The following is a 27,240-nucleotide window of genomic DNA, read 5'->3' on the forward strand; positions in this document are numbered from 1 at the left end:
TGAGATGAATTCCAATTTACCCTATCTCTTTCATGTTAGTTGTTTGCATGTTGTCTCTTCCGTTGTACGAGTTCTTTGAGGGTAGGAACTGTTTTTGCCTTTTGTCATATCCCTAGTGCTTAGTCTAGTGTCTGGCACAGAGAAGTTTAATCAATGCTTGTTGACTTGACATGGACTTCTTGGATTGCCTGATTAGTGTTGACTCGCTCATACTGAGCTTGTCATGCCATTCTCAGAGGTGATGAGTCTACCTCTAGTATGTGGAGGATTGGCAGGTCTATAGATGTAAGTCATTGAGTTGTTCGGTCGTGTCCAACTCTTTTTGACCCCATGCACTCTATCACGCCAGGCCTTTCTATCCTCCTCTGTCTCCCAAAGTCTGTCCAAGCTTATGTTCGTTGCCTCCATGACTCTATCTATCTCATCCTCTGCCATCCTCTTCTCCTTTTGCCTTCAATCTTTCCAAACATCAGGGTTTTTTCCAAAGAGTCATGTTTTCTCATTATGTGGCCAAAGTTATTTAAGCTTCAGCTTCAGTATCTGTCTTTCCAAGGAACAGTCTGAATTAATTCCTTTATGTATTGACTGATTTTATTTCCTCGCTGTCCAAGGGACTATCAAAAGTCTTCTCCGGCACCACAAGATATGAGGAGAGAACATGAGAACGAGACAGGATACAATGAGAATGTCTTAAAATTGGTAGAGCATTTCCATCACTGTTAATCCACTAAACTACTTTAAAGTCTGGAGGTAACAATGATAATGTGATGTGTTCGACTGTGTAAGCAAGAAGCAATGACAGCCAATGTAGGGTACACAAGTTTCCAGAAGAAGAACTTTCAGGAGACAGTTTCAGTCAGAGTGCTCACTCCTCTCTTTGCCATCCCTGTCCTCTAAGCCATCAAGCTATTATATTTCACTCACCTTTGAACTCTGGTCATTATCCTTCCCGTCTCAGTCACCAGGATACTGGTGTCCTACAACTAGTATGATAGCTGATCTCAGCTTCATTCATGTATTACAGCTATTCTTAAAACTTTGATTCCTACCTGTTACGAGAATTAACCTGTCCCCTGCCTGGGGATTTCCTTAATTACTAACACATGACAGTATTCCCTTGGGTGGAGCCCAACAAGTTCTGGCAGGTTGGCAGCCATGTTCATCCAGGCTAATTCATTCCAGGTGGATGAATCCAAGTCCTCCAAAAACTGATCCACAGGGGCAGGAGTGTTCCACGACAAGTTTTAAAGTGGAATGCAAAAGTAGTTGGTGCACATCTCTTTCCTCAGCTAAGGCTGGAAAATATTAGTTAAAAAACTTGAGTTTAAGTAGAATATAAAAACATCTCCTTGAACATGAATTACTTCTAAAGTGTAGGACTCACCACGTCACTCCCCTGGTCAATAAACTCCAATGGCTCTCTATTGCCAGTAAGATCAAATAAAAGAGTCTCTGTTTAGGGTTTTTTTTTTTCCAGGCAGTTAGGGTTAAGTGACTTGCCCAGGGTCACACAGCTAGTAAGTGTCAAGTATTTGGTCTGAGGCCAGATTTGAACTCAGGTACTCCTGAGTTCAGGGCCAGTGCTCTATCCACTTCACCACCTAGCTGCCCCATCTGTTTAGTTTTTTTAAAGGTTGCCAAACAACATTCAGTGCAGGGCAGCCCCAGAACCCTGGAAACAGCAAGGGTCCTGAAACATAGTAGGCCATAAATATGACAATTCCTCCAGAAGGTGGATCCTAGTCTTAGCCCCTGCACTCAGGACCAAGCAATGTTTGACCCAAGGTTGACCCAACCAGAAGCTCTAGAAACTGAGATGAGAGAGAGATGTTAACAAAAGAAAATGCCAAACACAATAAAGAAATGCCTTGGATTGAGAGATGCCCAAGGGATCAACCCACAACAAATGCACGTAGGGCCTCAGAGAAAAAAAATGTCTAAGAGTACCTGGAAAAAAGTGAAACAAGATACAAAATGGAATAGCTAGGGAGAAAAGAATGGCAAATACAATTAATTTAGAACTGACAGTAGGAAATCTTATCTAAGAACTGAATGCCCTGAAAATTAGAATGGGTCCAAAAGAAAACAACACCTTGATAAGGCAATAATAAATAACAAAACAAAACAAAATCAAAAGACTAAAAAAAAAACAACCACCCCAGAATATAAGGAATACAGTATTGAAAAACAACTGACCTGGAAAACACATCAAGGAAAGATAATATAAAGAATCACTGGACTACCTGAAAATCAAAACAAAGAAAACAAACTTGTATACCATATTTCAAGAAATCAAAATTGAAATTTTAGATTCTGATGAAGTCATAAAATAGAAAGACTTCACCAGTCACCTCCTGAAAGAGATTCCAAAATAAAAATTGCTAGTAATGTCACAGCCCAAATCCAGAGATTTTAGATCACGGAAATAATACTGCAATCAAAAAGAAAGAGTTCAGGTATAAGGGAGCCACAGCCACAAAAGACTCATTGCCACAAACTTGGCAAATAAAAGATGAGAACTTGGACAACAGTATTCCAAAAAGCAAAAGATAAATTCTTACAATCAATAATAATCTATCTGGTAAAACTGAGTATAATTCTATAGGGGGAAAAATGGATCTTTGATGAAATAGAGGATTTCCAAGCATTCCTGATGAAAAGGTCAGAACTGAGCAGATACTTTGAAATGGAAATATGTAGAAGGGAATAAATACACATTTGATCAATTCAGAAGGGACTACATAGGGAGTATGAGGGGCCTTCCTTCTTTGATTCACATTCACTATAACATTGCTTGCAAAAAGAAAATAAAACAAATTTAATAGATTACTTCAAGAAAATTAGAAAAATTCAAATTAGTAAAAAAAAAAATGTAAGCCTGGAGAGAAAGGCACTGGACTAGAAATCAAAAAATCTGAGCTCAATTCTGGTCTCTGTGACCCTGGTAATATGTTACCTCCTTTGGACTATCTTCTTAAGTATTAAATCAAGTTATACTAGATGACCTCTAATGATTTCTTCAGGCCTAAAAGTCTAAGTTCTAAGTACATTAATGTAGATGAAAAGCAATGTGTCATGAGAAATTTAAGAGAATCATTTCTTTGTAGTTTTTGTGATATAAAAACTTCAAATAAATTTAAGAAAAACAATTTCCAGAACTGCTGTTATATTTATTCTGTAGTATAAAAAATATACAAAATGTGAGGCAAGGAATGGGAAATCATTTCAGCTTAGACTTCAAATGAAGGAACCAGTTGGGGCCTGCTAACATGTATTCTGCTGACAATGAAGTTGTTTAAAAAAATATCTAGTTCAGCCTACAATTGTTTCCTGGTTTCCCTGGGGATTACTCATGCAGTGAGACACATGATAATAGGTATCATCTCTTCCAGTGCTTAGCACAGTGCCTGGGACATAGTAGGTGCTTAATAAATGTTTACTGAATTTCAGAAGGCAGAGCAATAAATACTTATCCTATATTTGTTGCTTCTCTTCTACAAATGATGCTTGAAGCAAACTCCCAAATGCTTCATGTGTAAGCAGTTAGTTATTTTTATTGAGTCTGGCTATTTTTGGAATACATTTATCACAAAATCATGCAATAATAGTTGAAAAGGAGCCCCTAATATAACCACTTGCAAGATAGACAAATCTTGTTTGTAATACCTGGGACAGTTGGTCATCAAATCTGTTTGAACACAGGAACTTACTACCTAATGGGATAGTCAAATACACTATTTGACCACTTTAGTTATAAAGTCCTTCCTTATGTTGAGCCAAAATCTGCCTGCCTTTAATTCTTATCCATTGGTTCTAGCTCTTTCCTCTAAAATCTAATAGGCTATACACCAGAGATCAAAGAAAGGTGCAAAGGATCCATTTGAACGATAATATAGCAGCTCTTTTTATAGTGGCAAGGAACCGGAAAGGTATTTATTAATTGGAGATTGTCTGAGCAATTATGGTATTCGAGTATAGAGGGCCATAAGAAATGATGATTGGGATGGTTTTAGAAAAAAATCAGTATGAACTGATAAGAGTGAAGTAAGCAGAAAAAGAACAGTTTTATATAAATGACATTATAAACACAAACTTTGAAAGACTTAAAAAATTTATGATCAATGCTATGACTAACCACAATTTCAGAGGACCAATGATGAAGTATACTGCCTACTCCCTGATAGAGAGGTGATGGATTCAAGATGCAGAATGAGGCACACTTTTTTGGACATGGGCAATGTAGGATTTGGTTTTGCTTGGCTCTGCATGTTTGTTACAAGGATCCCCCCTCCCCCCAACTGGCAGGTGGGAAGGAGAGAAAAATAAATGCTTGCTAACTGAAAAACAAAAGATAAAAACAAGCAAAATAAATCAATTCATTCCCACATGACAGTCCTTCAAATACCTTAGGCAACTACCATGTCCCCTCTTAAGTTTTCTTTTACCTCACATGATACAGTTCTGAATATATCCCTTGTAAATTTCATCTTTTTAGATTTGATCCAGTAGTTCAGCCTGTTGAGATAATTTTGAGGTTTTTTCATCCAATATTTTAGCTTTCATCCTCAATTTTGTGCCGTTCTGAAATTTTAATTATTACTTTTATTTACTTCATTAAATATTTCCTAATTACATGTAAAAAAATTAATAATCTTTTTTTTTTCCTTTGGGCTATAGGCTTTATTTTTTAAATAATATTTTATTTTTTTCCCCAGTTACATGTAAAGACAATTTTTAACATTACTTTTAAAAATGCTTGAGTTCCAAACTTTCTCTCCCTCCCTTACCTCCCCCCTTCCTGAGACAGCACACAATTTGATATAGGTTATAACTATAACAATCATTTTGAAAATTTTTAAATTCTAAACTCTCTCCCTCCTGGTCCTCCCCACTTCTTGAGAAGGCAATTTGATATTAAATATATATGAAGTCATTCAAAACATAAATTCCATGAATACTAGCCATGCTGCAAAAGAAAACATAAACAAAAGAAAACAATAAAAATAAAGTTTAAAAAAGTATGCTTCAATCTGCATCAGTTTTCTCTCTGGAGATGGATAGCATTTTTCATCTTGGGTCCTTTAGAATAGTCTTGGGTTGTCTTAATTAAGTCTTTCATAGTTGATCATCCTCACAATATTGTAGTTATTGTGTTCAATGTTCTCTTGATTCTGTTCACTTCACTCTGCATGAGTTCAAGTCTTTCCAGGTTTTTCTGACACCATCCTGCTTGTCATTTCTTATAGCATAATAGTATTCTATCACCATCATATACCACAGCTTGTTCAGTCATCCTCCAATTGATGGGCATCCCCTCATTTTCCAATTCTTAGCCACTACAAAAAGAGCTGCTATAAATATTTTTGTACAAATAGGTCCTTGTCCCTTATCTTTGATCTCTTTGGGATTCAGACCTAGTACTGCTATTGCTAGGTATAAAGGTATGTACAGTTTTATAGCCCTTTGGGCATAATTCCAAATTGTTCTCCTGAATGGCTGGATCGGTTCACAATTTTAGCAACAGTACATTAGTATCCTAATTTTTCCACATTGCCTCCAGCACCTGGAATTTTTTCGGTCATATTAGCCAATCTGATAGGTGTGAGATGATATCTCAGAATTCTTTTAATTTGCATTTCTCTTATCAGCAGTATGTTTAGTATGTTTTTTCATGTGACTGTTGATTGCTTTGATTTCTTCTTCTGAAAACTGCTTGATCATACCCTTTGACCATTCATCAGGTGGGGAATTGCTCTTATTTTTATAAATTTGGCTCAATTCCCTATATATTTGAATAATGAAGCCTTTATCAAAGAAACTTACTGCAAAAATATTTTCCCAGTTTCCTGTTTTCTGCACTGGTTTTGTTTGTGCAAACCCTTTTTAATTTCATATAATCAAAATCCCATAATCCTCTCTATCTCTTGTTTGGTCATAAACTCTTCCCTTATCCATGGATAATTTTTCCGTCCTCCCCTAATTTACCTATTATCACCCTTTATGTCTTAATCACTTATTCTTGGTATATGGTCTGAGATGTTGGTCTATGCCTAAATTTCTGCCAAACTGCTTTCCAGATTTTCCAGCAATTTTTGTCAAATGTTGAGTTCTTATTCCAAAAACTTTGGGTTTATCAAATGCTAGATTACCATGGTCATTTACTACTGTGTATTGTCTACCTAATCTATTCCACCGATTTATCACTCTACTTAGCCAGTACCAGATTGTTTTTATTATTACTACTTTGTGATATTGTTTGAAATCTGGTAACTGCTAGGCTGTCTTTCTTCACATTTTTTTCCCCTTTATTCTGTTGATAATTTTGATCTTTTGTTCTTCCAGATGAATTGTTACTAATTTTTTCTAGCTCTAGAAAATAATTCTTTGGTAGTTTGATTAGTGAAGCACTGAGTAAGTAAATTAGCTTAGGTAGAATTGTCATTTTTATCATATTGGCTCAAACTACCCATGAGCAATTAATATATCTCTAATTGTTTAGACCTATCTTTATTTCTGTGAAAAGTGTTTTGTAAGTACATTTACATAATCCCAGGGCTTGTCTTGGCAGGTAGACTCCCAAGTATTTATATTGTCTGTTATTTTAAATGTAATTTCTTCATCTCTTCCTGCTCAGTTTTGTTTGTAGTATATAGAAAGGCTGATGATTTATGTGGGTTTATTTCATGTCCTGCAACTTTGCTGAAGTTGTTAACTGTTAACTAGGTTTTTTTTAGTTGATTCTCTAGGGTTTTTTAAGTATGCCATCACATCATTTGCAAAGAGTGATAGGTTTGTTTCCTCACTGCCTGTTTTTATTCTTTCAATTTCTTTTTCTTGTCTTATTATTATAGCTAGCATTTCTAATGTAATGCTGAATAAAAATAGTGATAAAGGACAACTGTGCTTCACTCCTGATCTTATTAAGAAGGCTGCCACTCAAATTTGATAAGCATATTATCTATAGCAGTAAGCCTTTCATAAAAACATGAACAAGACTAGGCTAAAGACAGAACCAAACGGGGTGCCCCTACAGACCTCCTACCATGCTGACATTTATCCAGTAGCCTTTGAGTAGCATCATTCAACCAGGTGACAATTCCTACTTCTCCAGCAACACCAACTTCATTCTAAAATAACTTAGCATTACTCAAGCTCTTACACCTTCTCAAGCAGAAAGATCATTTGAATAGGGAAGAATTAAAAATATTTATTAAGTTATTACTGTATCAAGGGCTATACTAAGCACTAGGGATACAAATTAAAAAAGGAAGACAGTAGGAAGAAAAATGATAAAAATTTTTCCAATGACCTCAATTTTAGTGTTTCTTGGCATGGAAATAGCTAGAATTTTAGGCTTGTCCAATTGAGATGGGGAGGGGATTCCAATTTAATTATCCAGGATATTAACTATCCTTCCCATATCCTTATCCTTGGCAAATTTGATTAATTCCTTTTCCCTTAAAAAGAAATATTTTAATAGGTTATATGCTTAAATGCATGTTCAAATATATACAAAAATATCATATAAATTTAAGTTTGTGTAGCACCATATAAAGCTCTTGGCCTCACAACATCCTTGTGAGGTAGATAGTATAATTATTTCCATTTGGCACATAAGGAAACTGAGCTCCAGAGAACTGAAGTTTACGTTATCTCAGTGCTTCAGAACCAAGACTTGAACCTCAGTCTTTCTTGACTACAAGTCCAGTGTATTCACCTATCTCTTTTGCTCATGAATAGCAAATATAATTATTGGAATGGCTTTGTCTACAAGAGGACTACTTCTAGCACTCAGCCTAAGCAAATACTTTGCTAGTACTTCCTACTAACTTTTTATCATGTGCTGGATGCTGCTGAATTGCCAAGAATGAGTTCCTGGAAAGTCTTCAGTATTCCACATTAAAATTATCTGAGCACTGGAGGAAACTATGGCCTGTGTGGGTAAACAAATGAAACTAATGTATGCTTTCAAATTGCAGATCCAGTGAACTAGGTGGCTCAGTGGACAGAGCACTGGGCTTGTAGTCAGGAAGACCTGAATTCAAATCTGCCCTCAGACACTTCCTAGCTGTGTAACCTGGGCAAGTCACTTAATCTGTTCGCCTTAATCTACTTGAGAAGGAAAACCACTCCAGTATCTTTGCCAAGACAACTTATGGACGTTATTGGTGTGCTATGGTTCACGGGGTCTTGAAGTGGATACGACTGAATGACTGAACAGAGTTTCCAAATCACAATCAAGATAAATGTCTATGGTTTCATGGTTCAGAAATATAAATGCTAAAATGTAACCTTGATTTGGAAATCACTATCTTTTTGCTTCATATCCTATTTTTGTTTTATATCACTTAAAGTTCACAGGCAAACTCAATTTTACCAGTGAACAAATTAGTAGATTATATTCATGAACCATTTTTTCATCTGACTAATAGCTACTCTCTTAGGAGGCTTTTAACATACCCAGACAGCACTTACTGACCCCATAGGGAAATAAATTATATTTACCTTTAATTTTGAAACAAAGTAACTTAAAAATATATAGCCACTTGATATAAACTACAAAGGACCTAGTGGAATCTTAAGTTTAAGGAGGTTCAGCACTTTGCAGAATCTAACACAACAGATGCTCAATACGTGTTTGAGTTAAACCACATCTAAACAATTGCTTAACATTGACAGGCATTATTATTTCATGAATTTTAGGTAACATCCTCACGTGTCAGGAAGAATTTGGAAGCCATTACACACAAAAGGAAATTGTGTATAACAGTGTACAGCAAATAAGCTAAGCTTTAATGTAATTCTCCCAAAACGATCAATTATCTAAGTCTATTGATGGACATCATTATCATGCCTTGAGTACGGAAGGGAATTATGAATCCAAAGACTAACAAGTTTGACTAATAATGGGATTTGGGATGAAGTATCCCATTACCTGTAGTCTACCTTTGCCTTTCCTTTTCATTCCGTGAATTTTAGCTGAGCATAAGCCTAGTATCAATTCCTGCCAAGGACAATCTACTTTACTCTGTGTTTTCCTTATTAATACTTTAATTTTTTCAAACCAATTCCCAGAGTGAATATTTAGCCAAATTCTTGGTAGTATGTTATGAAAGGAAAGAAATTCATAATGAATCAAAGCTTTAGGAAAAAAAATTTTCTTTATAGAAAGGAGGTTATGACACTAATCCCTCACCTTTACTCCTTCCCCCAATTTTTTTCAGAGAAAAGGGGCATTAGGAATAGGAGCTGAGTGAGGAAATATAAACACAGAATCACAGCTGATTGGGATATTTGCTATTTTACTGTTAATCTGACACATCTAAACAAAGCATTCACAATACTTGATATACTTTTAAGGGAATCATATACAATAGTCTTAGACATAACCACAGAACAAGCAGAACAATTAAAACTACATAAGGCCTTAAAATATATCCACAGTGTGTATTATTTCAATATTCATTCGTTTACAAATTAGACTACCATTAATTTTATTTGTATTTTTCTTTCATAGTTTTATTCAGGCAAGATTCATCCAAGGAAAAGGCAACTTACAGTTTTGTTTTTCTGCATTTTTTTAAAACTACATTAGTTAATACAAAAGTTAATGTTCTCTTTTCTTTCTCTTCTACTAAGGAGTAAATTAGTAATATTCTCAGATGGCAGCCAAAACCAGAGGTTCTATACTTAAAAAACAGCCAAAGGAAACCTGAATGGGGTACAGCAGCAAATGTGCATGTGATACGGAATAAAATAAAACTAAATGAACTTTCAGGTTTCCATACTATTAAGAGTACTGCATTTCTACACGATCATTCAAAGGTTTAAAATAACCATTCTAGATATTCTAACAGCTTTGAAATTTCTAATATGAGTATTTAAATAGTTGCCTCATGGTACTGACCTTGTGACTCAGAGCCAGTTAAAATTCAGTGTTATCCGTGACTTTCCCTTTATAAAGTAACCAGTTGGTAAATTAATACACAAGGGAAAAAAATGAAGCCTAACACTTTCATGAACAAAAATGGAAAATGTAAGATTAACCATTAGGATATGGATACAAAAATGGAAACAAATAACTTTTAACCATTAACCCTGTACAACAGGGTCTTGGTCAACTCTAAGAACTAGTATGTTCTCATGGTATTTACTATAATTTATTTTAACATGACTATTTGCACTTTTTTAGATGTACATTTTTTTAAAAGAATATTACATTAGTGCAACAAGGGTTAATACGTTGAGATGTTTTAAAAAATATTTATAAATTCATTTCTGGTATGTGAAAGCATTTGGCAATATTTTTACAGCATTTGATTTTTTTACAGAATTAAAATTTCATACAGTACTCATCTTGGTGGTTTCTTTTTTTAAAAAAAAATTCACATAAAATATATAAATTACACAGCTTGACTGCATGATACTGTTATTTCCAGTTTTACACCGGTAATTAAAACCTTCATTAATTCTGTTAACAAATCATACCTGTACATTTATGAAGGCAACTAACATGATTTGCAAACAAAACCTTCAGGTTTTATGTTATTTACCAAGGTGTCCAGTTCAGCATCAAAACAAAGCACAGTATGTAAATCTACAAAGTATTTTACAAATTCACTAGTTCGTGTGACACAAACTGTTTCAATCGTTCAAGGTACTGTCCATAAAGTTCCACATCATTGTGACCTGCTCCTTCAACCCAGAGAGGCTCCACAGGTCTTTGGCAGCGTTCAAACAATGCGAGGCCATGTGAAAAGTCAATGACTTCATCTTCAGTTCCATGAATTATTAACACTGGTGAGGTTATTTTAGAGACTTTGTCAATGCTGTGAGGAAAAGGGGAAAAGTAAGCTAGCTATATAAATGAACAAGGGACCTTTTGCTATAAAAGAGGTGAGATTATTCAGTCACTAAAAATGTCTCTGAATCAGCTCAGAAGAAAGATTGTTTTTTTTTCTTGGCTTTTGAATCATGGTATAGTTGAAAGATCACAGACTAAAGATAAAGAATTAGAAGACCTGGGTTTGAGTTGTGCCTCTCTCATTTACCAGCTTTCTGACCTACGGCAAGTCACTTCACATTAATGGGTCTTAAGGGGATAGATAAGAGACCCAATCTCCCTCAGTACTAATATGCTGTGGAAAAATCAGATTTTGCATATTATTTAGAATAGTATACTCTGTCTGCATTATAAAGTTCTTTATGAGGCAGAATATAATTGATTGCAATAAAACTATATAAGATCACTTCTGTTATACCAAAAATCTACTAAACCAGACACTTACATTGGGAATTTACATATCAGAAGCTAATTTTCTGTATAAAGAAACAAGCAAAATGCCAAGGGAAAAATCCTCCTTTCATATACATTTTTCCTCCAAGCTTGATGAGGAAGCTGAGTTTATATCTAATTATTCCTAGAGGATCACTCAATAAATGTTGCTACCATACTAAATTTCTGGTAACAGTGATCAAAGGCAGCTCCCAGAACTTGCACAACAAGGAGTTGAGGAAATGAGGGATTGTTCACTCTAGCAGGGTTAACAACAGTGCACTGGTTTCCTCTGCTAGGAATCCAAATCATCAAGTACTATGCATTACAGGGTTGGATAGAGAGTAACAAGTCGTGTAACGGGAAAGATACTCTTCTTGTCTTCTGTCTTCCATAGTACCTAGCCTCTTTGGGCAGTTAATAGGTTACTTGGAAACCGTATCCAGAACTACAGGATAGGAAATAATTAGCAAAGCAATTATTTACCAAGACTCTGAAACAGAAATGACTTGTTAAATAAGTAGTCCTCTCGGGGTCACCACTGCCGAGGACCTGAACAGATTCATGATGTAACAGTCTTGTTGCTAGATCATTTCCTATTTATGTTCTTGTAAAAACTGTAAAGTATTCAGCTGAGTAAGCAAGCTTATTGTTCTAACCACTGACCATTACATGTCTGTCTTTTGAAAGATCATTATTAAGAACAGAAAAATGGTTTTTCAGAGCCATAACAAAAAAATCCGTTTTGGCTCTGCAACTAATTATTATTTCAACAAGAATGTTCTCACTGTGACTTCCTCCCGCAAACTATCAAAAAGCATAAGCAGCCAATATTTTCTATTTAAAAACAAATATCTACTTAGAAGTTAGGACACATCTCTTCACAAGGTTATTCTGATGTGAGTAAGGCTCATATTCTGAAGAAGGCTTATTTGTACTGAACTAAGGAGAATAAGAGTGTTTAAAAAACTTTTAATCAAACCTGTTGTATCATAACAATAATAGCTAATATTTATAGTGCCTTAAAAGTTTGCAGAGCATTCAAGATACCATCTCACTTGATCCTCATTTCTATTATTAGCCCTTTTCCAGGTGAGGAAATTGAAGCTGAGAGAGGTTAAGGGACTTGCTCAGGGTAAGAGGATTCAAACTCAGGTCATCCCAACTTCAAGCCCAGTGTGCTGTCCACCAAACCATACTTCACTATAATGGGTGTACCAATACAAATCAATTATCTTCTCTCCAACTCACAGTTATATAGAGCTGTCCAGGGCACTGAGAGATTAAATACCTTGCCTAGGGTTACACAGAGTCAGAACCCACATACGCTTAGTTCTAACACTGTTCACTTACAACAAGTTAACTGGGGGCCTAGTCATACCCTATCAGCTTCCTCCTTTCAAGCCACCAGTCTAGGTAGTTAATTTTTAAAAGAACCTTTCTTTGGAGTGATTCTGCTCCCATACAGAATCACTGGCTTTTGGCCTGCATTCACAAAACACTGTGCTACTGCCAACGGAAAAAAGGAAATAGACTGAAATGTGACAATTTTCTTTCCTCTTAACAAATCTTTCTTATAGACAGCTACTAATTTTGCTTAAATGTTCTAAGGACCAAGTAAGAAATATCACTTTTCCTTTGGAAGTCTAAAAGAGAGCAGAACAGCTGAAGAGATTAAAATTGAGTTCCTACAAAATCCTTTTATTACTATATCATCAGTAGCCTTTGTGGGGCAAGATTAACTTTTCCCCTAGTTTACTCACCTTTTATACTAACTGTAGTGAATACCCAAGGTGACAGATTATTTTATATTATTGCTTTGCCTTGAAATCCCCCCCCCCAATATTAAATTGTGTTGAATATTGTCACTTACTTTGGGAATGCATCAAAGCAGTAAGTCTTCTTAGTATCTGGAAAAGCTACCCGCATTCCTGAGGTCAAAGGGGAATGAAGAATGACAGCAGCACTCTCATAACGAGCAGCAAGATCCACAGATGGTACTGTTCCTATACTCTGGCCATATATAATCACATTTTCAGGGCGGATACCATACCTATGAAGTTCAGAAGTTTTAAAAACCATGATGTCTTTGGGAACACATTTGCTTTTTTTAAAAAGAATTTGTACTTATCAATAGGTTGAATATCATAAATGCTAGTTACAGAAATCCAGTGTCATTTTTGACTCTTCCTTTCCCCCATATCCAGTCAGTTGCTAAATCCTATCAATTCTACCTAGTTATCTTCAACATCCTTCTCTCTCTTCTCACCTGGTCACTACTCTTGTTTGATCCCCTATGACCACTCAACTAGACTATTTGTAACAGCATTCTAAATTGTCCCCCCCCCCGCCCCATTTGCTTCTATGCTCTCCAACCCCTCCAATTTATCCTCCACGAAGCTGACAAAAACCATCTTCCTAAGGCATAGTAGTGACCAGAATATTCCTCTGGTTAAAAACCTTCAGTATCTTTGCCTCCAATAAAGATATTAAATCCATATCCTAGAATGTAGATCCCCTACAGTTTAGGGCCAGCCTACTTTTCAAGCCTAATCTCAATTGTTTCCCTTCCCACAGAATGGACCATAACTCACAATCATGACAACTTTCTGCCTATGTTCATTTGCAAAAGTTATTCTCATGTCAGGAAAGCACACTCTAGCACATTTTTCAAAATTCTTATGCTCAAGAAGAGTGGACACCATCTCTATGAAGCCTTTATTGATCCCTTCAGAATACCCTCCCTTAACCCTAGAGCTCCCTGACCTTGGATTTACTCATTCAGATACATGTATCCCCCTAATAAAAAGCAAGCTCCTTGAAGACAAGGATTTTTTTTCCTTTGTATCTCCATTGTCTAGCCTCATTCCTGTTATAGAATGACACTTAATAAACTCACCATTCTTACTCTGTTTCATAAAATATTTAGTCATAATTAATTTATCTTAAAATAATTCATACCACTATTCTACTTGTTTATTTTAAACTAGATCATTAATAGGATTTTAAGGGACTGCATTTACATTTAACCAAACACAAAAACCCTTGATTTTTATCATTAATTTGTTTCTAAATCTGAAACAAGCATTGTAATATGAAATGAATGAGTTTTTGGCAAACAGTACATGAATGCTCAATCACTTTTTCCTTTAAGACCTCATAGAATTTGAAGGCCAAAAGAGAGATCCCTTTTTCAAAGAGTAAAAAAAAGCACAGTAACAAAGGTGACACAATTAGTCAAAGAAATATTTTCTAGGTTGCCCAAATCTACTTGTAAAGGTGTTCATGTTTAAATAATCTCTTTTAAAAAGATGAGAGAGAAAATGAAAAGCAAATGTTCATTTTACAAGAAAAAGGAAATTTATGGTCAGAAAGAATCTTATAGATCCATCTAGTCTAATCTTTTTCATTTTCTAAATGAGGGAACTCAGACTCAGAGAAGCAAAGTGATTTGCAACTCAGTTTTCAACTTCATAGTCAAATCAAGCACACTTTTCACTATACCAAACTGCTTTTATGGCAATAAGTTGAAAGACAGTGGGAATGGGATGAAATTATTCAATAAAAAAATGCTTTAAGGTAAAGAATTAAAGAATGCTTTATTCAGGGTCACTGATAATAGAACATGGTTAAAAAAAAAGATTAAGAAATAATTGTAAATCACCTTTTTTTTGCCCTTGTATAATTTGAGGTGTGCGTGAAGCAAGGAAATATTAAGAAAGCTGTTCGCAAAAAGAAAAAGGTATTCTTTGCTAGTTACGAAATACTGAATTCTACCCCTTAAGCGTCCTCTAAAATAAGTAACTGTTTCACTAGAAATAAGTTTTAATATGGTATATATTAAGAGGTCAAGCCTGGTTCTATAGTCAACAAGCTGCTTTTATAAATTGGGAGATGACTTTTTTGAGTTCTTGAGTTGGTAAATAAAACTTAAAATTTAAAGAAGTTAAAAGCAAACAATGAGGCACAGGATTGTAACTATGTTATGGTTCAACTACTATTTCTCCAAATACCATGGGGCCTTAAGTATACATATGCAGAAGAAGAAAGGAAAGGCAATTAATATCTAGCTATGGGGTCCCCAGGCATGAAAGTTTCTTCAAGTTTGGTTTCAATGGAAACGACAGCACAAATACATTTACTGGACCAAACTCTTATGGTCTCGTCCCAACTCACAGATTCTAATCAGCCAAAAAGGAAAAAAAAAAGTAGCATACAAATAACTGATTTGCCTCAAAATTTAGTGGCAGAATCAAAATTTGTATTTTAGTTTCAATGTGCTTAATTAATGGAACCATGCTGTTATTTTTACATAAAATTAACTCCTATGAAGTAAAAATTTAAATACCATTGTAGAAAGAACAGTGGTATAGAAAAAAAAATACCAAACTTGTCTGGGAGTTGGGATACCTGGGCTTTTACTTCCACCTTTGCCATTATCTAGCAATCACAGAGCAAGTCACTTAACCTATATAGGTCTGTTTCCTCATAGGTGTAGACTGGAGAAGATGACTTGTAAGGTCCCTTTTTAGCCATAAAATCCTGTGATTTTGTAATTCTAAGGGCTGAAAACAAATATAAAGCACTAATAACCAATCTTCCACATTATGGAATAAATTAATTTGATACAAGATAAAGGGAACAGAAAAAGGAAAGAACAGAAATAGGTCAATGAAATTTAAAACTTACAGCTTAAAACTCAAAGTATCAAATCTGAAATTTTAACATTTAATTCCTCCCCCATACATAGAAAAGCAATATACCATAGTGACTGGAGAGCTGGCCTGTAAAACAATAAGTTGTGCTTCAAGTCATACCTCTGACATATTTCGTGGATGTGTGACCCTGGGCAAGTAAGTCACTTAATCTCTCAGTGCTCTAGACAACTCTCTAAGACTCTAAGTTGCAGAGATGATACCAACCTGCCTTAGTAAAAGGAGATTCCTCACCTGGGGGTTCCCTATACCAATAAAATCACAGATTCAGTTTCCATTTCTAATACATATGGTATATGTCACATCATAGCCTTACTTAATAATCGGGGAAGCAAAGTAGCCTGATAAAACATATTTGATAAACACTGCCACAATTTAGGATATATAAGAGGTTCTTAGTACCTAGATAATGCAATTTCTTTAATCATTGAGTATTCCATTAAAAACAGATTTGTCTTTTAGTTTCCTATCTAAACAATGAAAATCTAATTGCTAGGGAAAATGTGTATTCATCTTTATTAATTTGTAATGTTAGGCACAACTTTTAAATTACATTTTCTTCTGAATTCAAATAGTGTAACTAACAGATGTGTGTGCTGAGGGGGAGGAGGGAAAGGGAAGAAATCACTAGAAACTTTATAAACTCCTATTTTTTTGTTGTTCTTTTCAGACTGCTCATTTTATCTTGCCAAATTGGAACTGCAGCAGCCATACATGGGACTGATCCTCATCTAAGTACTGATCCAATCTCAGTTTCCTTCAACATGAACCAGTTTGCCTCTCCTTAGGCAGCTTAGTGGTTCTACACACCTGGAAGCCCACCATATTGGTCCTACTCTTAGTGCAGACTCCTACCAGGCCAGTCCTATTGGAGCTCTGAACTCCCAAACTCAAGTAATCCACCAGTCTCAGCCTCCTCCACTAGCAGGGACAACAGGCATGTGCCACCATCTTTGGTTTCTTATGCTTTTGGATGGCAATTTAAAAACTAAACAAACATTTACTTAAACTGGTCTATCATGTTCATGGTATCTAAAAGCTGAATAAACAAATATTCACATTTACCTTGTTCTAAGAGCCAACCAAGCTGCATCAACATCTGCATAAAGGTTCTTCTCTGTTGGTTTCCCAGAACTTGCTCCGTATCCAGAATAATCATATGAAAATATATTGCAATTAATCCGTGAACCCAGTCCTATGTAAAAACTGCTCATCTGACCAAGGTCAACAGCATTTCCATGTGAGAAGAGTAAAGTATATTTGGCATTGGGCGAGCAACGCACAAACATACAGGCAATCCTGTTACCTTTACTGGTTCTAGTCATAAAACACTCAATAGCGTCTTTTTCTCTAGAAGAGTACTGCCAGTCTGCTCTTTCTGAAAGATGTAGGGTCCAGCGACTTCCACTTTCATCACACATCAGAGTATAAGTAGGGTCAGGTGGTAAAAATGCTAATTTAGAAGCAATTTTCCCTGGGCAGGGTGGACAGCAGAAGAGGCAACATAGTTCACCAAATGAAAGATTATTCATCTTCTATTCTGTAAAAGAAAAGGCAATAATTGACTTTTCAATCACTACATATGAGATTTGTATTTTATTACATTGTAGTATAAAGACAAGAGTGAAATAACTTGTGTCAGGTTTTATGGTTTTAAGGATCCAGGCAAGTGTGATTTTTGAGAAATGGAAATTCTGTAAAGCAATGGTTGGGCAAGTTCCCTTGGCAGGATCACATTCAACTGATGGAAAAAAAGTCATTGCTCTTTGAAATTTCAAACTGAAATAAATAATATCTACTTCGCAAAGGTAGGAAATAATGTACAACAGCCACATGGATAACAACTGATACTTACATGGAGCTTTAAAGTTTATAAAGTACTTCACTGTCTACCACGAATATGAGCCTCACAACATTTTGTGAGGCAGACACTAAAGATGATCACTCTCATTTTTTAGATGAAGAGAACCTGAAGCTCAGAGAAGTTAAGGGACTAGCTTACGGTCAGAGTTTTAATATGTGTCTCCAACTCCTTTTCCATTAAGCCACGTTTACATAATAGAAAATCTTTAATATATTTTATAGTTTTAACGTTATTTGTAAAATATTCAGAATCCTATGGGGGAAAGATATGATCAAAAAGACAGAATGTACAATCTTAGAATTTTGTTTGTCCATCTCAGATGGGATAGACCTCTTATATACTTTTGGACAAAGATTCCTTTGTGCCAAATGTATGGCAAAATTTATTGGAGGTAGGAGTTACTCTAAGGAAGACAGGACACATTATTGGATGAAGAAGATATATCTATTAAGAAAAAAGGAGAAATTTAAAAATAGCTGAAACACGACAATATTTTAATTTTCACGTAAAATATCAACTTCCTGAGAAGCAGAAATGAAAATTTTTCCTTGGCCTCTTTTGGATCCTTCCTTTATCCTCTTGTGTAAAGCTGTGGCTCCTACTTTAGATATAGCCCACCTTTAAGGAGTGTGCCTTAAAAGATGCTATTTGTATTGAAACCAATAAAACCACTGTTGTGGAATGACTGAAATGAACAACCCATATTGTAGATTAGAAATGCCAGAACCCTAATGCTGAATGACATTTACTTGTTCCCAATGGAATTAGCTGGTCACACGATGTGCACTTTTCTTAAATGTGGATACCTTTGAATAATACAGTGAAAAGGTGCTAAAAATATAGTTATACAGGATTCCATGAAAATCTTGAATTAGCAAATACATTCCTGGGGTATGCAGAGTAAAGGGAGAAACTAGGTCAAGGAATATCCTAAGCAAGACAACAGGGAAATCTCCATTGATCACAACCTTGGTATAAATTGTTCTGGCTCTGCTTGTAATTCACTCCACATCAGGCCATATAAGTTCTCCCAAATTTCTCTAAATCTTTCCCTTCTTCCTTCCCCATGCCTATTTGGTATGAGAAGACTTTTCTAAACCGATCAAAAAATCATACACAGACTCAATTTTCTAGCCATCAGAGGTAAGAAGAGTGGTTAGAAGGGAAGAGATGGACAAAAGAGCAGACTCTTAAGCCTGCACATTATCTCCTGAGTTGGTCAGGGCAGAGTTGATAGCTGCAAAAGCTCCTACAGACCTTTCTAGAGGTCATGCTGGCTTGATGGTGCCCTATTTCCTTCTTTCTCCCGGTAGCCTCCAAAACTTGTTTTAGGTACTCCCTTTTTCTACTATCACCCACCCTTTCTTCTACTTTTCCATTTAGGCTGGACTCTGGAATAAGTAAAGAATCATTGAGTTTTCCAAGGATTTTGAGATCAGAGGGAGAGAGACATCTAGGGAGGGAAAAAAACAAAAACACCAAAACCAGAAAGGGACAGTTACAATAAATCTTAAGTCCACAGCAAAAATTAACTTCTTTACCAACTTCTTTTGTTCCTTAACTCAGTAAATTACCAATATAAGCAAAGAAAAACTTGACAGAGTAAATGTTTTTTAAATAAGTCCACTTACAGACTAATTAGATTTGCAGATTATAGTGCATCTCCATTTCTATTCTTTGTTTTGCTTCAGCTCACTACTGGGGATATTAAACCAAGCTTTTCAGACTTGTAACTTGAGACAGGGTTGGTGTGTTGTTGCTGCTAGGTTTGGTGGGGACCTGCTTTTTTGAAGTCTTCTCTTTGACTCTCAATGCTCAGTCTGATCCTGAACCATATTTAATCTCCATCACCACCCCAATTTATTGTTTATGTCCAACTTTTTGTAACCCTGTGGACCCTACTGTCCATTGGGTTTTCTTGGCAAGGATACTGGAGTGGTTTGCCATTTCCATCTCTAGCGGATTAAGGCAAACAGTGGTTAAGTGACATGGCCCGGGTTACACAGGATAAGTGTCTGAGGCTGGATCTGAACTTAGGTCTTCCTGACTCAAGGCCCAGTACTCTCTATCCACTGAACCACATAGCTGCCCCACCACTCCAATGCTTTGGTAAACTCATGTTTAAAGAAGGCTCTTTCCTTCCTATTCCATAGATTCCTCTCCTAGATTCAGGCCAACTTATACTAACTTTATAGTTGCCTACTTCACCTTTCCTGGAGGGCATAAATCAAGTATATGTGGGTTAAAAACTTATATTCATAAGCTAAACTATAACGGTTAGGAGGAATTTTTAGAAAAAGTTTTGTTCACTCTATCGTTTTGCAGATGAGTAAACTCTGGACCAGACTGGCTGAGTGATTTATTCAAGATGGCATGGACCTAGGCTTCTTGCTGACAGGCCGCAGCTCTTCCCACGACCTCTACTGCTGAAAACGGCTAGTAGCTGTCTATACTCATGGCAAACTCAAACTCTGGCAAAATGAGGGGGGAAAAAAGGGCTCAAGAACACCTGCTGAAGTCAAGAATGGGATATGGATGAGAATCTAGAAACTGGGAAGATAAGGGAGGGGAAGCACAGGCTTAGAGAAAATGTGGCCAAAGACAAACATTAAGACAAATTTTTTTTCTAGATATGGTCTTAGGCTCAAAATTATCTTCAGCATGTTAGCATGCCAGAGGTGGTAACCCTAACATATAACAAGACTAATTAATAAGCAAGTTGACCTAGTTGGTTTAAGAACCTGTAATTTATATCTCTATTATAGTTTATACCTTGAGGTCTCCACACATAGTAAAGTAGTACTCTAATTGGTTGGCTGAATACCACTGATGGAGCCAAGATGAGAGGAAAAATATTAAAAGGGAGGAGTACCACAGGAAAAGTGAAAGTGGAAAATGATAACTTTAATCAAATTATGATATCCCTGACACCTCTGGGCAGTAGGGAAGAAAAATCACTGGCAAAAGCACTCATAGAAGTTTTCTGCTTGAATTACTCTGGATCCATTTTATCACAGGTTCTTTAAAAATCTCTACTAATCCTGTAGCAAAGTTTAGTCAGTAATTTAAGCAGAGTATAGAAAAGGTCAGGCTGTCTGCAAACAAGGAGCTGAAGTAGGCCCTAGGGTACTGCAGCTCTGCTTTTAAGTCCCAATGTCTCTAAGGTTAGAGCTACTTATTTTGGCCACAGGAACATTCAAATAGTAAACTATTTATTCCAGAACTATTTTTGGTTGCTCATAGTGAGTAGCTATTTCCACTTCTACATTAGATAACACCTACAAATATGAAAAATTTGACACTTGCTACTGGATATTGCATAAACAGCTTTGTAAGACTAAGCACTTGCAGTGATTTAACATTTTGGTTTTGATAAAAAACTTTACAATTACTTCTAGTGGTTTTTAGTAAAAAAAAAACACCACCAAAAGTAAATGAATTCTTACATAAGTGTGTAAACTTAAGTTTATTATTATTTTTTAATAAGTCTCTTGTCACAGGGGACAGAGAACAGGTATCAAAGGCAAGAAGACTGAGTTTAAGTACTGCTTCTGACATATTGGCTGGTTGAATCTGAGCAAATCAAGACTACTCTCTGAACCTAAAAGCTGAGGAGAAGATACATTGGCAGAGGGAATTCATTAGAAGCTCCCTACACCAATGAATTCGGAAGTTTAATCGCTAACTTTTTTTCAAGAGAAGCAGTTTGCCATAACGTGATAGAACTTGATCTATAACACCTAAATTCAAATGCTCTGACAATGTCCTACTGACAACTCAGTATGTTTAAAATAGAATAGATTTCTCCCTGCCACACCTGCTAGTTGACCAAACTTTCCTAGGGCTTTCAAAGGCACCAGCATCCAGGTTCCCAGGTTTGTAACTTGACATTAATTTTGTATTCTCATTCTCTTTCACCTCACACAGTTAACCAGTTGCCAAAACTTGCTATTTACTTTGTTCAAAGAAATTTCCTAAAATAAGTGGTAATTATTGAAATGTTTGCCCTTGCTTTGTCCTGTTCACCAACAAAGACAAAAAGAAATTTTTTTTCAAACAAAACAGGTAAGCCAATGTTAAAAAATCCTCCTTAAATACTGCAGAAATATCTACTATATTTCTTCCTCCTCTCTTCAGTAATTTGCAGATCAATTCTAATTTTTAAAAGCAATTTATTCAAGAATCTTCCTACATCAGAACTAGTTATTTCAATAATTTATTTAATCATTCAAAGTCATATCCTATCACTATCATCTACAAAGGATAATGCAAATTCTGTTGACACTGTAATTTTGCTACAGTGAAAATTATCAGAGGTTAGAAAAGATAAACTTTTTCCTTCAAGGCAGTATCTCAAAGAGAAGAAACTGAAGAAGGATCAAGCTTATGAAGTACTCCCAACACCATGATGTATGTATTTTTTTCTTTACCATGCCCAAATACCTTACCATGTCAATGGTCTTGATAAGAAAAAGCAAAGTGCAAATAAAGGATAATAATGCTTGTAGATGGCAAGCAAACAAGTACTCTTAGATTAAAGCCACACAGAAAGACAGGTTCATACTCCTCATGTGTCTAGTGATTGACTCCCACATAAAACTCGATTTTGATAAAAGGAAAATTTGATCTTAGCACTTCCAAAGGCTTCATACATTTATTGTTTAAGCTCAAATTAAGTAACAGATGGACAAAAAATCTGTTCATAACCGACCCCATCTTCTATAATGAAAGCCAATTTCATAACCCTTAGTTTACCTGAAGATAAGCTTACTTGTGGTAAAGTAAAACCAAATCAAAACCACTAAGCAAAACTATTCTACTGCTAGACAATTTTAAGAACTTCCTTCCATGAAAGCAGGACAATTTTTTTGGCCTTGGATCCCCATTACTTAACACAGTGCCTAGCACAGATTAATCACTTAATAAATTCTTGTTGATTGATTCAAACCATTTTCCCTTCCACTCTTCATCCCCAAACTATTTCTCTGATTCAATTACTTCAACTGAATTAGCAGCCTCAAATTGTGCTTCTTCTGAACAAAAGTATTAGACACTTGAAATCCATGTTGAGTATTTTCTTTCTTAGAAATTTAAGTTCTAGAAGGCCTCCTTTTTCCAAATAGGTCTATTTTACCCACATTAAAGTTTTGTTAGTCAGCATAACCATTTTTGATTATTTTTAAGACATCAGAATATTTTGCTGCCACATTGCCATCCGTACCAGTCACCTCTCTGGTAACCGTAAAAGTATGCAAATGAACTTGGTTTTTAAAATGACTCAACCAACTAATGCCTGCAGTAAAAGTTCCTTCACTATTCATTTTATTTCCATTTTCTTCCATCATCTTACAGAAACTTAAAGCTTTTGTATGAATGGGTTGCTTTGCTAACAAGAATGCATTTTTGACTGCAATCTTCATTCCAAGACACTTCTTTTCCTTGTAGCTGTTTGCAAACCACAAAAAGCTGATGCAACTTTGCCTTTTTTTAAATTTAGCTTATGTTGACCGGGTTGATTTGTACAAAAAGCGCAGGATTAGTTTGATATTATTAAAACTACAAATATACCAGACCATATTAAAAAACAAAGCCAATTTAAAAATCTTATCATTATATTGCTAGATTCAGAAAATGCTGTTAACTACAACACCAACGAGGAGGAACCTACTACTGTATCAGGTTGCTCATTCCACTTTTAGATACCTACAGTTATCTCCATGCAACTCCTATTAATTATTCCTAATTTTGCCTTTTTTGGAGCAGAGAAGAAAAAGTCAATTCCTCTTCCATACAAAGGCTCTTCAAAAACCTGGAGATCTATATTATCGTTATCTACCCCTGCTTTGCCCTCCAGACTAAATATCCTCAGTTCTTTCAAATGATCCTCATATGGTATGAATTCAGTGAGGGTCCTTGTCATCTTGGCCATACTCTTCTGGATACTCTTCAACTTATCAATTTCTTTCGTAACATTTGGTACCCAGAACTGAACACAATATTCTAAAAGTGATCTTATTAGGGTAGAACACAGAATATCTATAATCACCCAGCGAGCTTAAAGTCTTCTGTGGGATAAATCTGGCAATACAAAGAGTTACAGCGGATCAGGGGAGGTTTCATAAAGGAAGTGGTATTTGAACTGTGCTTTAAAAGAACAGGTATGGAAAAGGACCCACATGTACAAAAATATTTACAGCAATTCTTTTTATGGTGGCAAAGAACTGGAAACAGAGGGGATGCCCATCAGTTGGGGAATGGCTGAACAAGTTCTGGTATATGAATATAATGGAATACTATTGTGCTATAAGAAATGATGAGCAGGCAGACTTCAGAAAAACCTGGGAAGACTTGAACAAACTAATGTTGAGTAAAGTGAGCAGAACCAGAAGAACATTATATACACAGTAACAGCTACAATGTGCTATGATTAACTTTGATAGACTCATCTCTTCTTAGTAATGCAAGGATCCAAGACAACTCCAAAGGACTCATGAGGGAAAATGCTGTCCACATCTAGAAAAAGAACTACGGAGTCAATGCAAATTGAAGCATATTATTTGCTCTCTCTCTCTCTCTCTCTTTTCTTTTGTTTGTTTCTTCTTTCTTGTGTTTTCTCCCATTGGTTCTAATTCTTCTTTACAACACGGCTAATGTGAAAATAGGTTCAACATGATTGTATATGTAGAGCCTATATCAAATTGCATGCCATCTTGGGGTGGGGGGAGGGGAGAAATGGGGAGAAAATTTGGAACTCAAAATCTCATGGAAGCTGAAAACCAAAAACAAATAAATAAGTAAGCAAGCAAGCAAATAAGCAAACAAACAAACAAACAAATAAATAAATAGGTATGAATTCAATAGGCTGGGGGTGTGGGAGGAGGATTATAACAAGTTAAGCCATGAGAACTTAAGTGTGCTTGGAGTAAAAGAGTAATCTAATACAGTAATATAAGGCTGCAAAGACAGTGACAGCAGGTTGAATATAAGAAAAAGTTTGAAGTTTACTCAGATAGCAGTAGGGAGACTCAAATCTCCAAGGAAAAAAACAGAAAAGAAGGAATGAAAGATTAGTGGTCTCACACTTCTTCATGAAACAAAGCCCTATATTTTTAAACCTAATATTCTTTTGGTGGTTTTGTATGGCTACTCACCATAGTGTACTAGTCTCTGAATAATTAAAATTGAGGATTATTCAAAGGGCAACACAGAGGTAGAATGAGGGACAGCTTGTGTGCTCCAATGGCATCTGTTATATCAAGAAAAAGCAAGGAAGGCTTTTTTTTTTTTAAAGAATGCTGGGTTGATGCTCTAAAATCAACTTATGGGAGGGCACAGTTGAAATAGTTGAACAGACTGCCTAAGTATGGATGGGTATGATTTGTATTAGTGGAGGTAACACCCACATCATTGAAATCCCAGATCCATTTATGTATTTTCACTGAGCTTTCTGAAAATGGGCTAAGGCTAGTACTTGGCATAGTGCCTTGGACACAGCAGGTGATCAGTAACATCTTAATTGAATTTTGGTTGAACATCATTTTTTGGAAAATCCAATTAATGAAAAAACCTTGAGTTAGTCAAGTTTTTGTAGGACACAGTATATTTTTAAAAGCTGACAAACTATACAAACATTACTTTGGAATTTATTACTTGTAAAGTTTATGAAAGCACTACTACCAACTACTATTAAGAACTACTTGTTAGTATTCTCATGTAGAATCAAACACTACTCTGGGTAGAGTTATTTCACAATGAAGATATAATGCAATAAATATATAATGTAATATAAACCTAGTAACACGGAATTTTAGAGTTGGAAGAAAATTCACAGGCCATCTAGTATAACCTCTCATTTTAGAGATGAAGAAACTAAGACAGGGGATGGTAAATGATTCTGTGACAAGTGGAAAGCCAAGATTCAAAGTCACTAACCCTGAGAATATCATTTAAACTTCTTTAGTTTTCTTATCTAAAAGGATTAAACACCATTGAGATGACCTCTTGAAAAGCAGTATGGTTTAGTGAGTACTGAGTGAAAAGAGTACTGAATGTGGTATCACCAAGACCTAGGTTCAAATCCCATCTCAGACACTCCCTAGTTGTGTGATCCTCTGCAAGTCACTTCATTTCTCTATGTCTTTATTTTCTCTTTTGTAAAATGAGGAAATTTGGACTTGATGACCTTTAAAGTCTCCTTCAATTCTACATCTGTGATGTCACCAACTCTAACTGTAATCCTTTCAGGAAAAAAAGTTTGACTTCTATAATTAAAAAAAAATGTGTTTTCTCTTGAGGAAAAATGGCTATCAAAACTACTTATGACTGTAACAATAGCTGAGCAATAATTGTATTTAAAATGTTACAAAACAACTATGTTAAAAGTATAAAGAAAAACAAAGCTAGCTTAACTGAAAAGGACGCTGAGGGGAAAAAAAAAGTTATAGCACTGAACTTATCACCTATTATTCCCCTCCAACACAGGTCGAATAAGGCTGACAATCCACACTGCTTGCTAAGATACTAATTTCCTAGTGTTTTATGCAAATTACTTGTTTTTAGAAATGATCTAAAGTAAAGGAGAGGTGAGATACAGAAACATAACACAAAAGATGATTCACTTCTTACAATTAAATGAACAAGAATCAGTTCACTTAGAACATAATGGTTATAAGGAAACAATGAGGCCCTGATGTCTATGGCCGTGAGGTCCTCTTCAGCTTATGGATTATATCTTTAAGATCCCTTCTAGGTCTAAACCTAACCCATTAAGGAAAAGAGATTCTGCCAAAATTGTTATCTCTGATCTCAATTTTAAAGTTTTACTGATGCTTTCTGTTTTCCTTAGGGAATGATCAACTATGTTTGTGTTTATTTTTATTTATTTCACATCTTGACTGATTTAAACACAGACCTCCCCACCTCTCCAACTCATACATGAGTATACTTGGAGTCCTCCCCCCTAAGAAAATTTCAATCAATAAATCACTAAAAGTTGGGAAAAGGGGTCATAAAGAACAACATATAAATTTCACATTTCACTTTAGCCTTCAGCATACAGCCTAATATTCTAAGCTGCACAGACTACGATACTTAACAAGGGTAGAACTTCTTTCTAACCCACTGGCAACAAGCATGAATTCTATGTTGAATAAGTAAGGCAAGTCTTACCTGCAAAGTGCAACTTTGCCCTCAGTTCTAATTCTAGACCTTGAGACAAAGCAGATCTAGCTTCTGCCCAGAGGCCTGCCATTTTGCCTTGGAATTCCTAAGCAATAAAAAGAGAGGCTTGCTTGAGGGCCTGCTCCATGCAACTCTCAGTACTATTAAGCATGCCCTGAGAGGAACAGCTGCAGAATGAATGAGATTATAGTCCACACTGTACTCTA

At 35.7% G+C, this 27,240-nt stretch overlaps 1 protein-coding gene across 4 annotated transcripts in view; it reads right to left on the reverse strand.

Moving 5' to 3' along the window:
- Window positions 1-9,285: 9,285 nt before the first annotated feature.
- ABHD17B (abhydrolase domain containing 17B, depalmitoylase) overlaps window positions 9,286-27,240 on the reverse strand; it is a 28,597-nt gene continuing 10,642 nt past the window's right edge. For 2 of the 4 annotated variants that reach the window (XM_021001778.2, XM_021001779.2), the window contains exons 2-4: window positions 17,056-17,530; window positions 13,149-13,328; window positions 9,286-10,829 (exon numbers count right to left, since the gene is read on the reverse strand). In XM_021001778.2, the coding sequence (XP_020857437.1) occupies window positions 10,610-10,829; window positions 13,149-13,328; window positions 17,056-17,522 (867 nt within the window). In that variant the 5' untranslated portion in view covers window positions 17,523-17,530 and the 3' untranslated portion in view covers window positions 9,286-10,609. Of the gene's footprint in view, window positions 10,830-13,148; window positions 13,329-17,055; window positions 17,531-27,022; window positions 27,120-27,240 lie in introns of those variants that run through there. The other 2 variants (XM_021001781.2, XM_021001782.2) reach the window with 2 other exon arrangements.

Source organism: Phascolarctos cinereus, unplaced genomic scaffold, assembly GCF_003287225.1.
Source record: "Phascolarctos cinereus isolate Bilbo 61053 unplaced genomic scaffold, phaCin_HiC Scaffold_4;HRSCAF=312, whole genome shotgun sequence".
NCBI classification, from domain to species: domain Eukaryota; kingdom Metazoa; phylum Chordata; class Mammalia; order Diprotodontia; family Phascolarctidae; genus Phascolarctos; species Phascolarctos cinereus.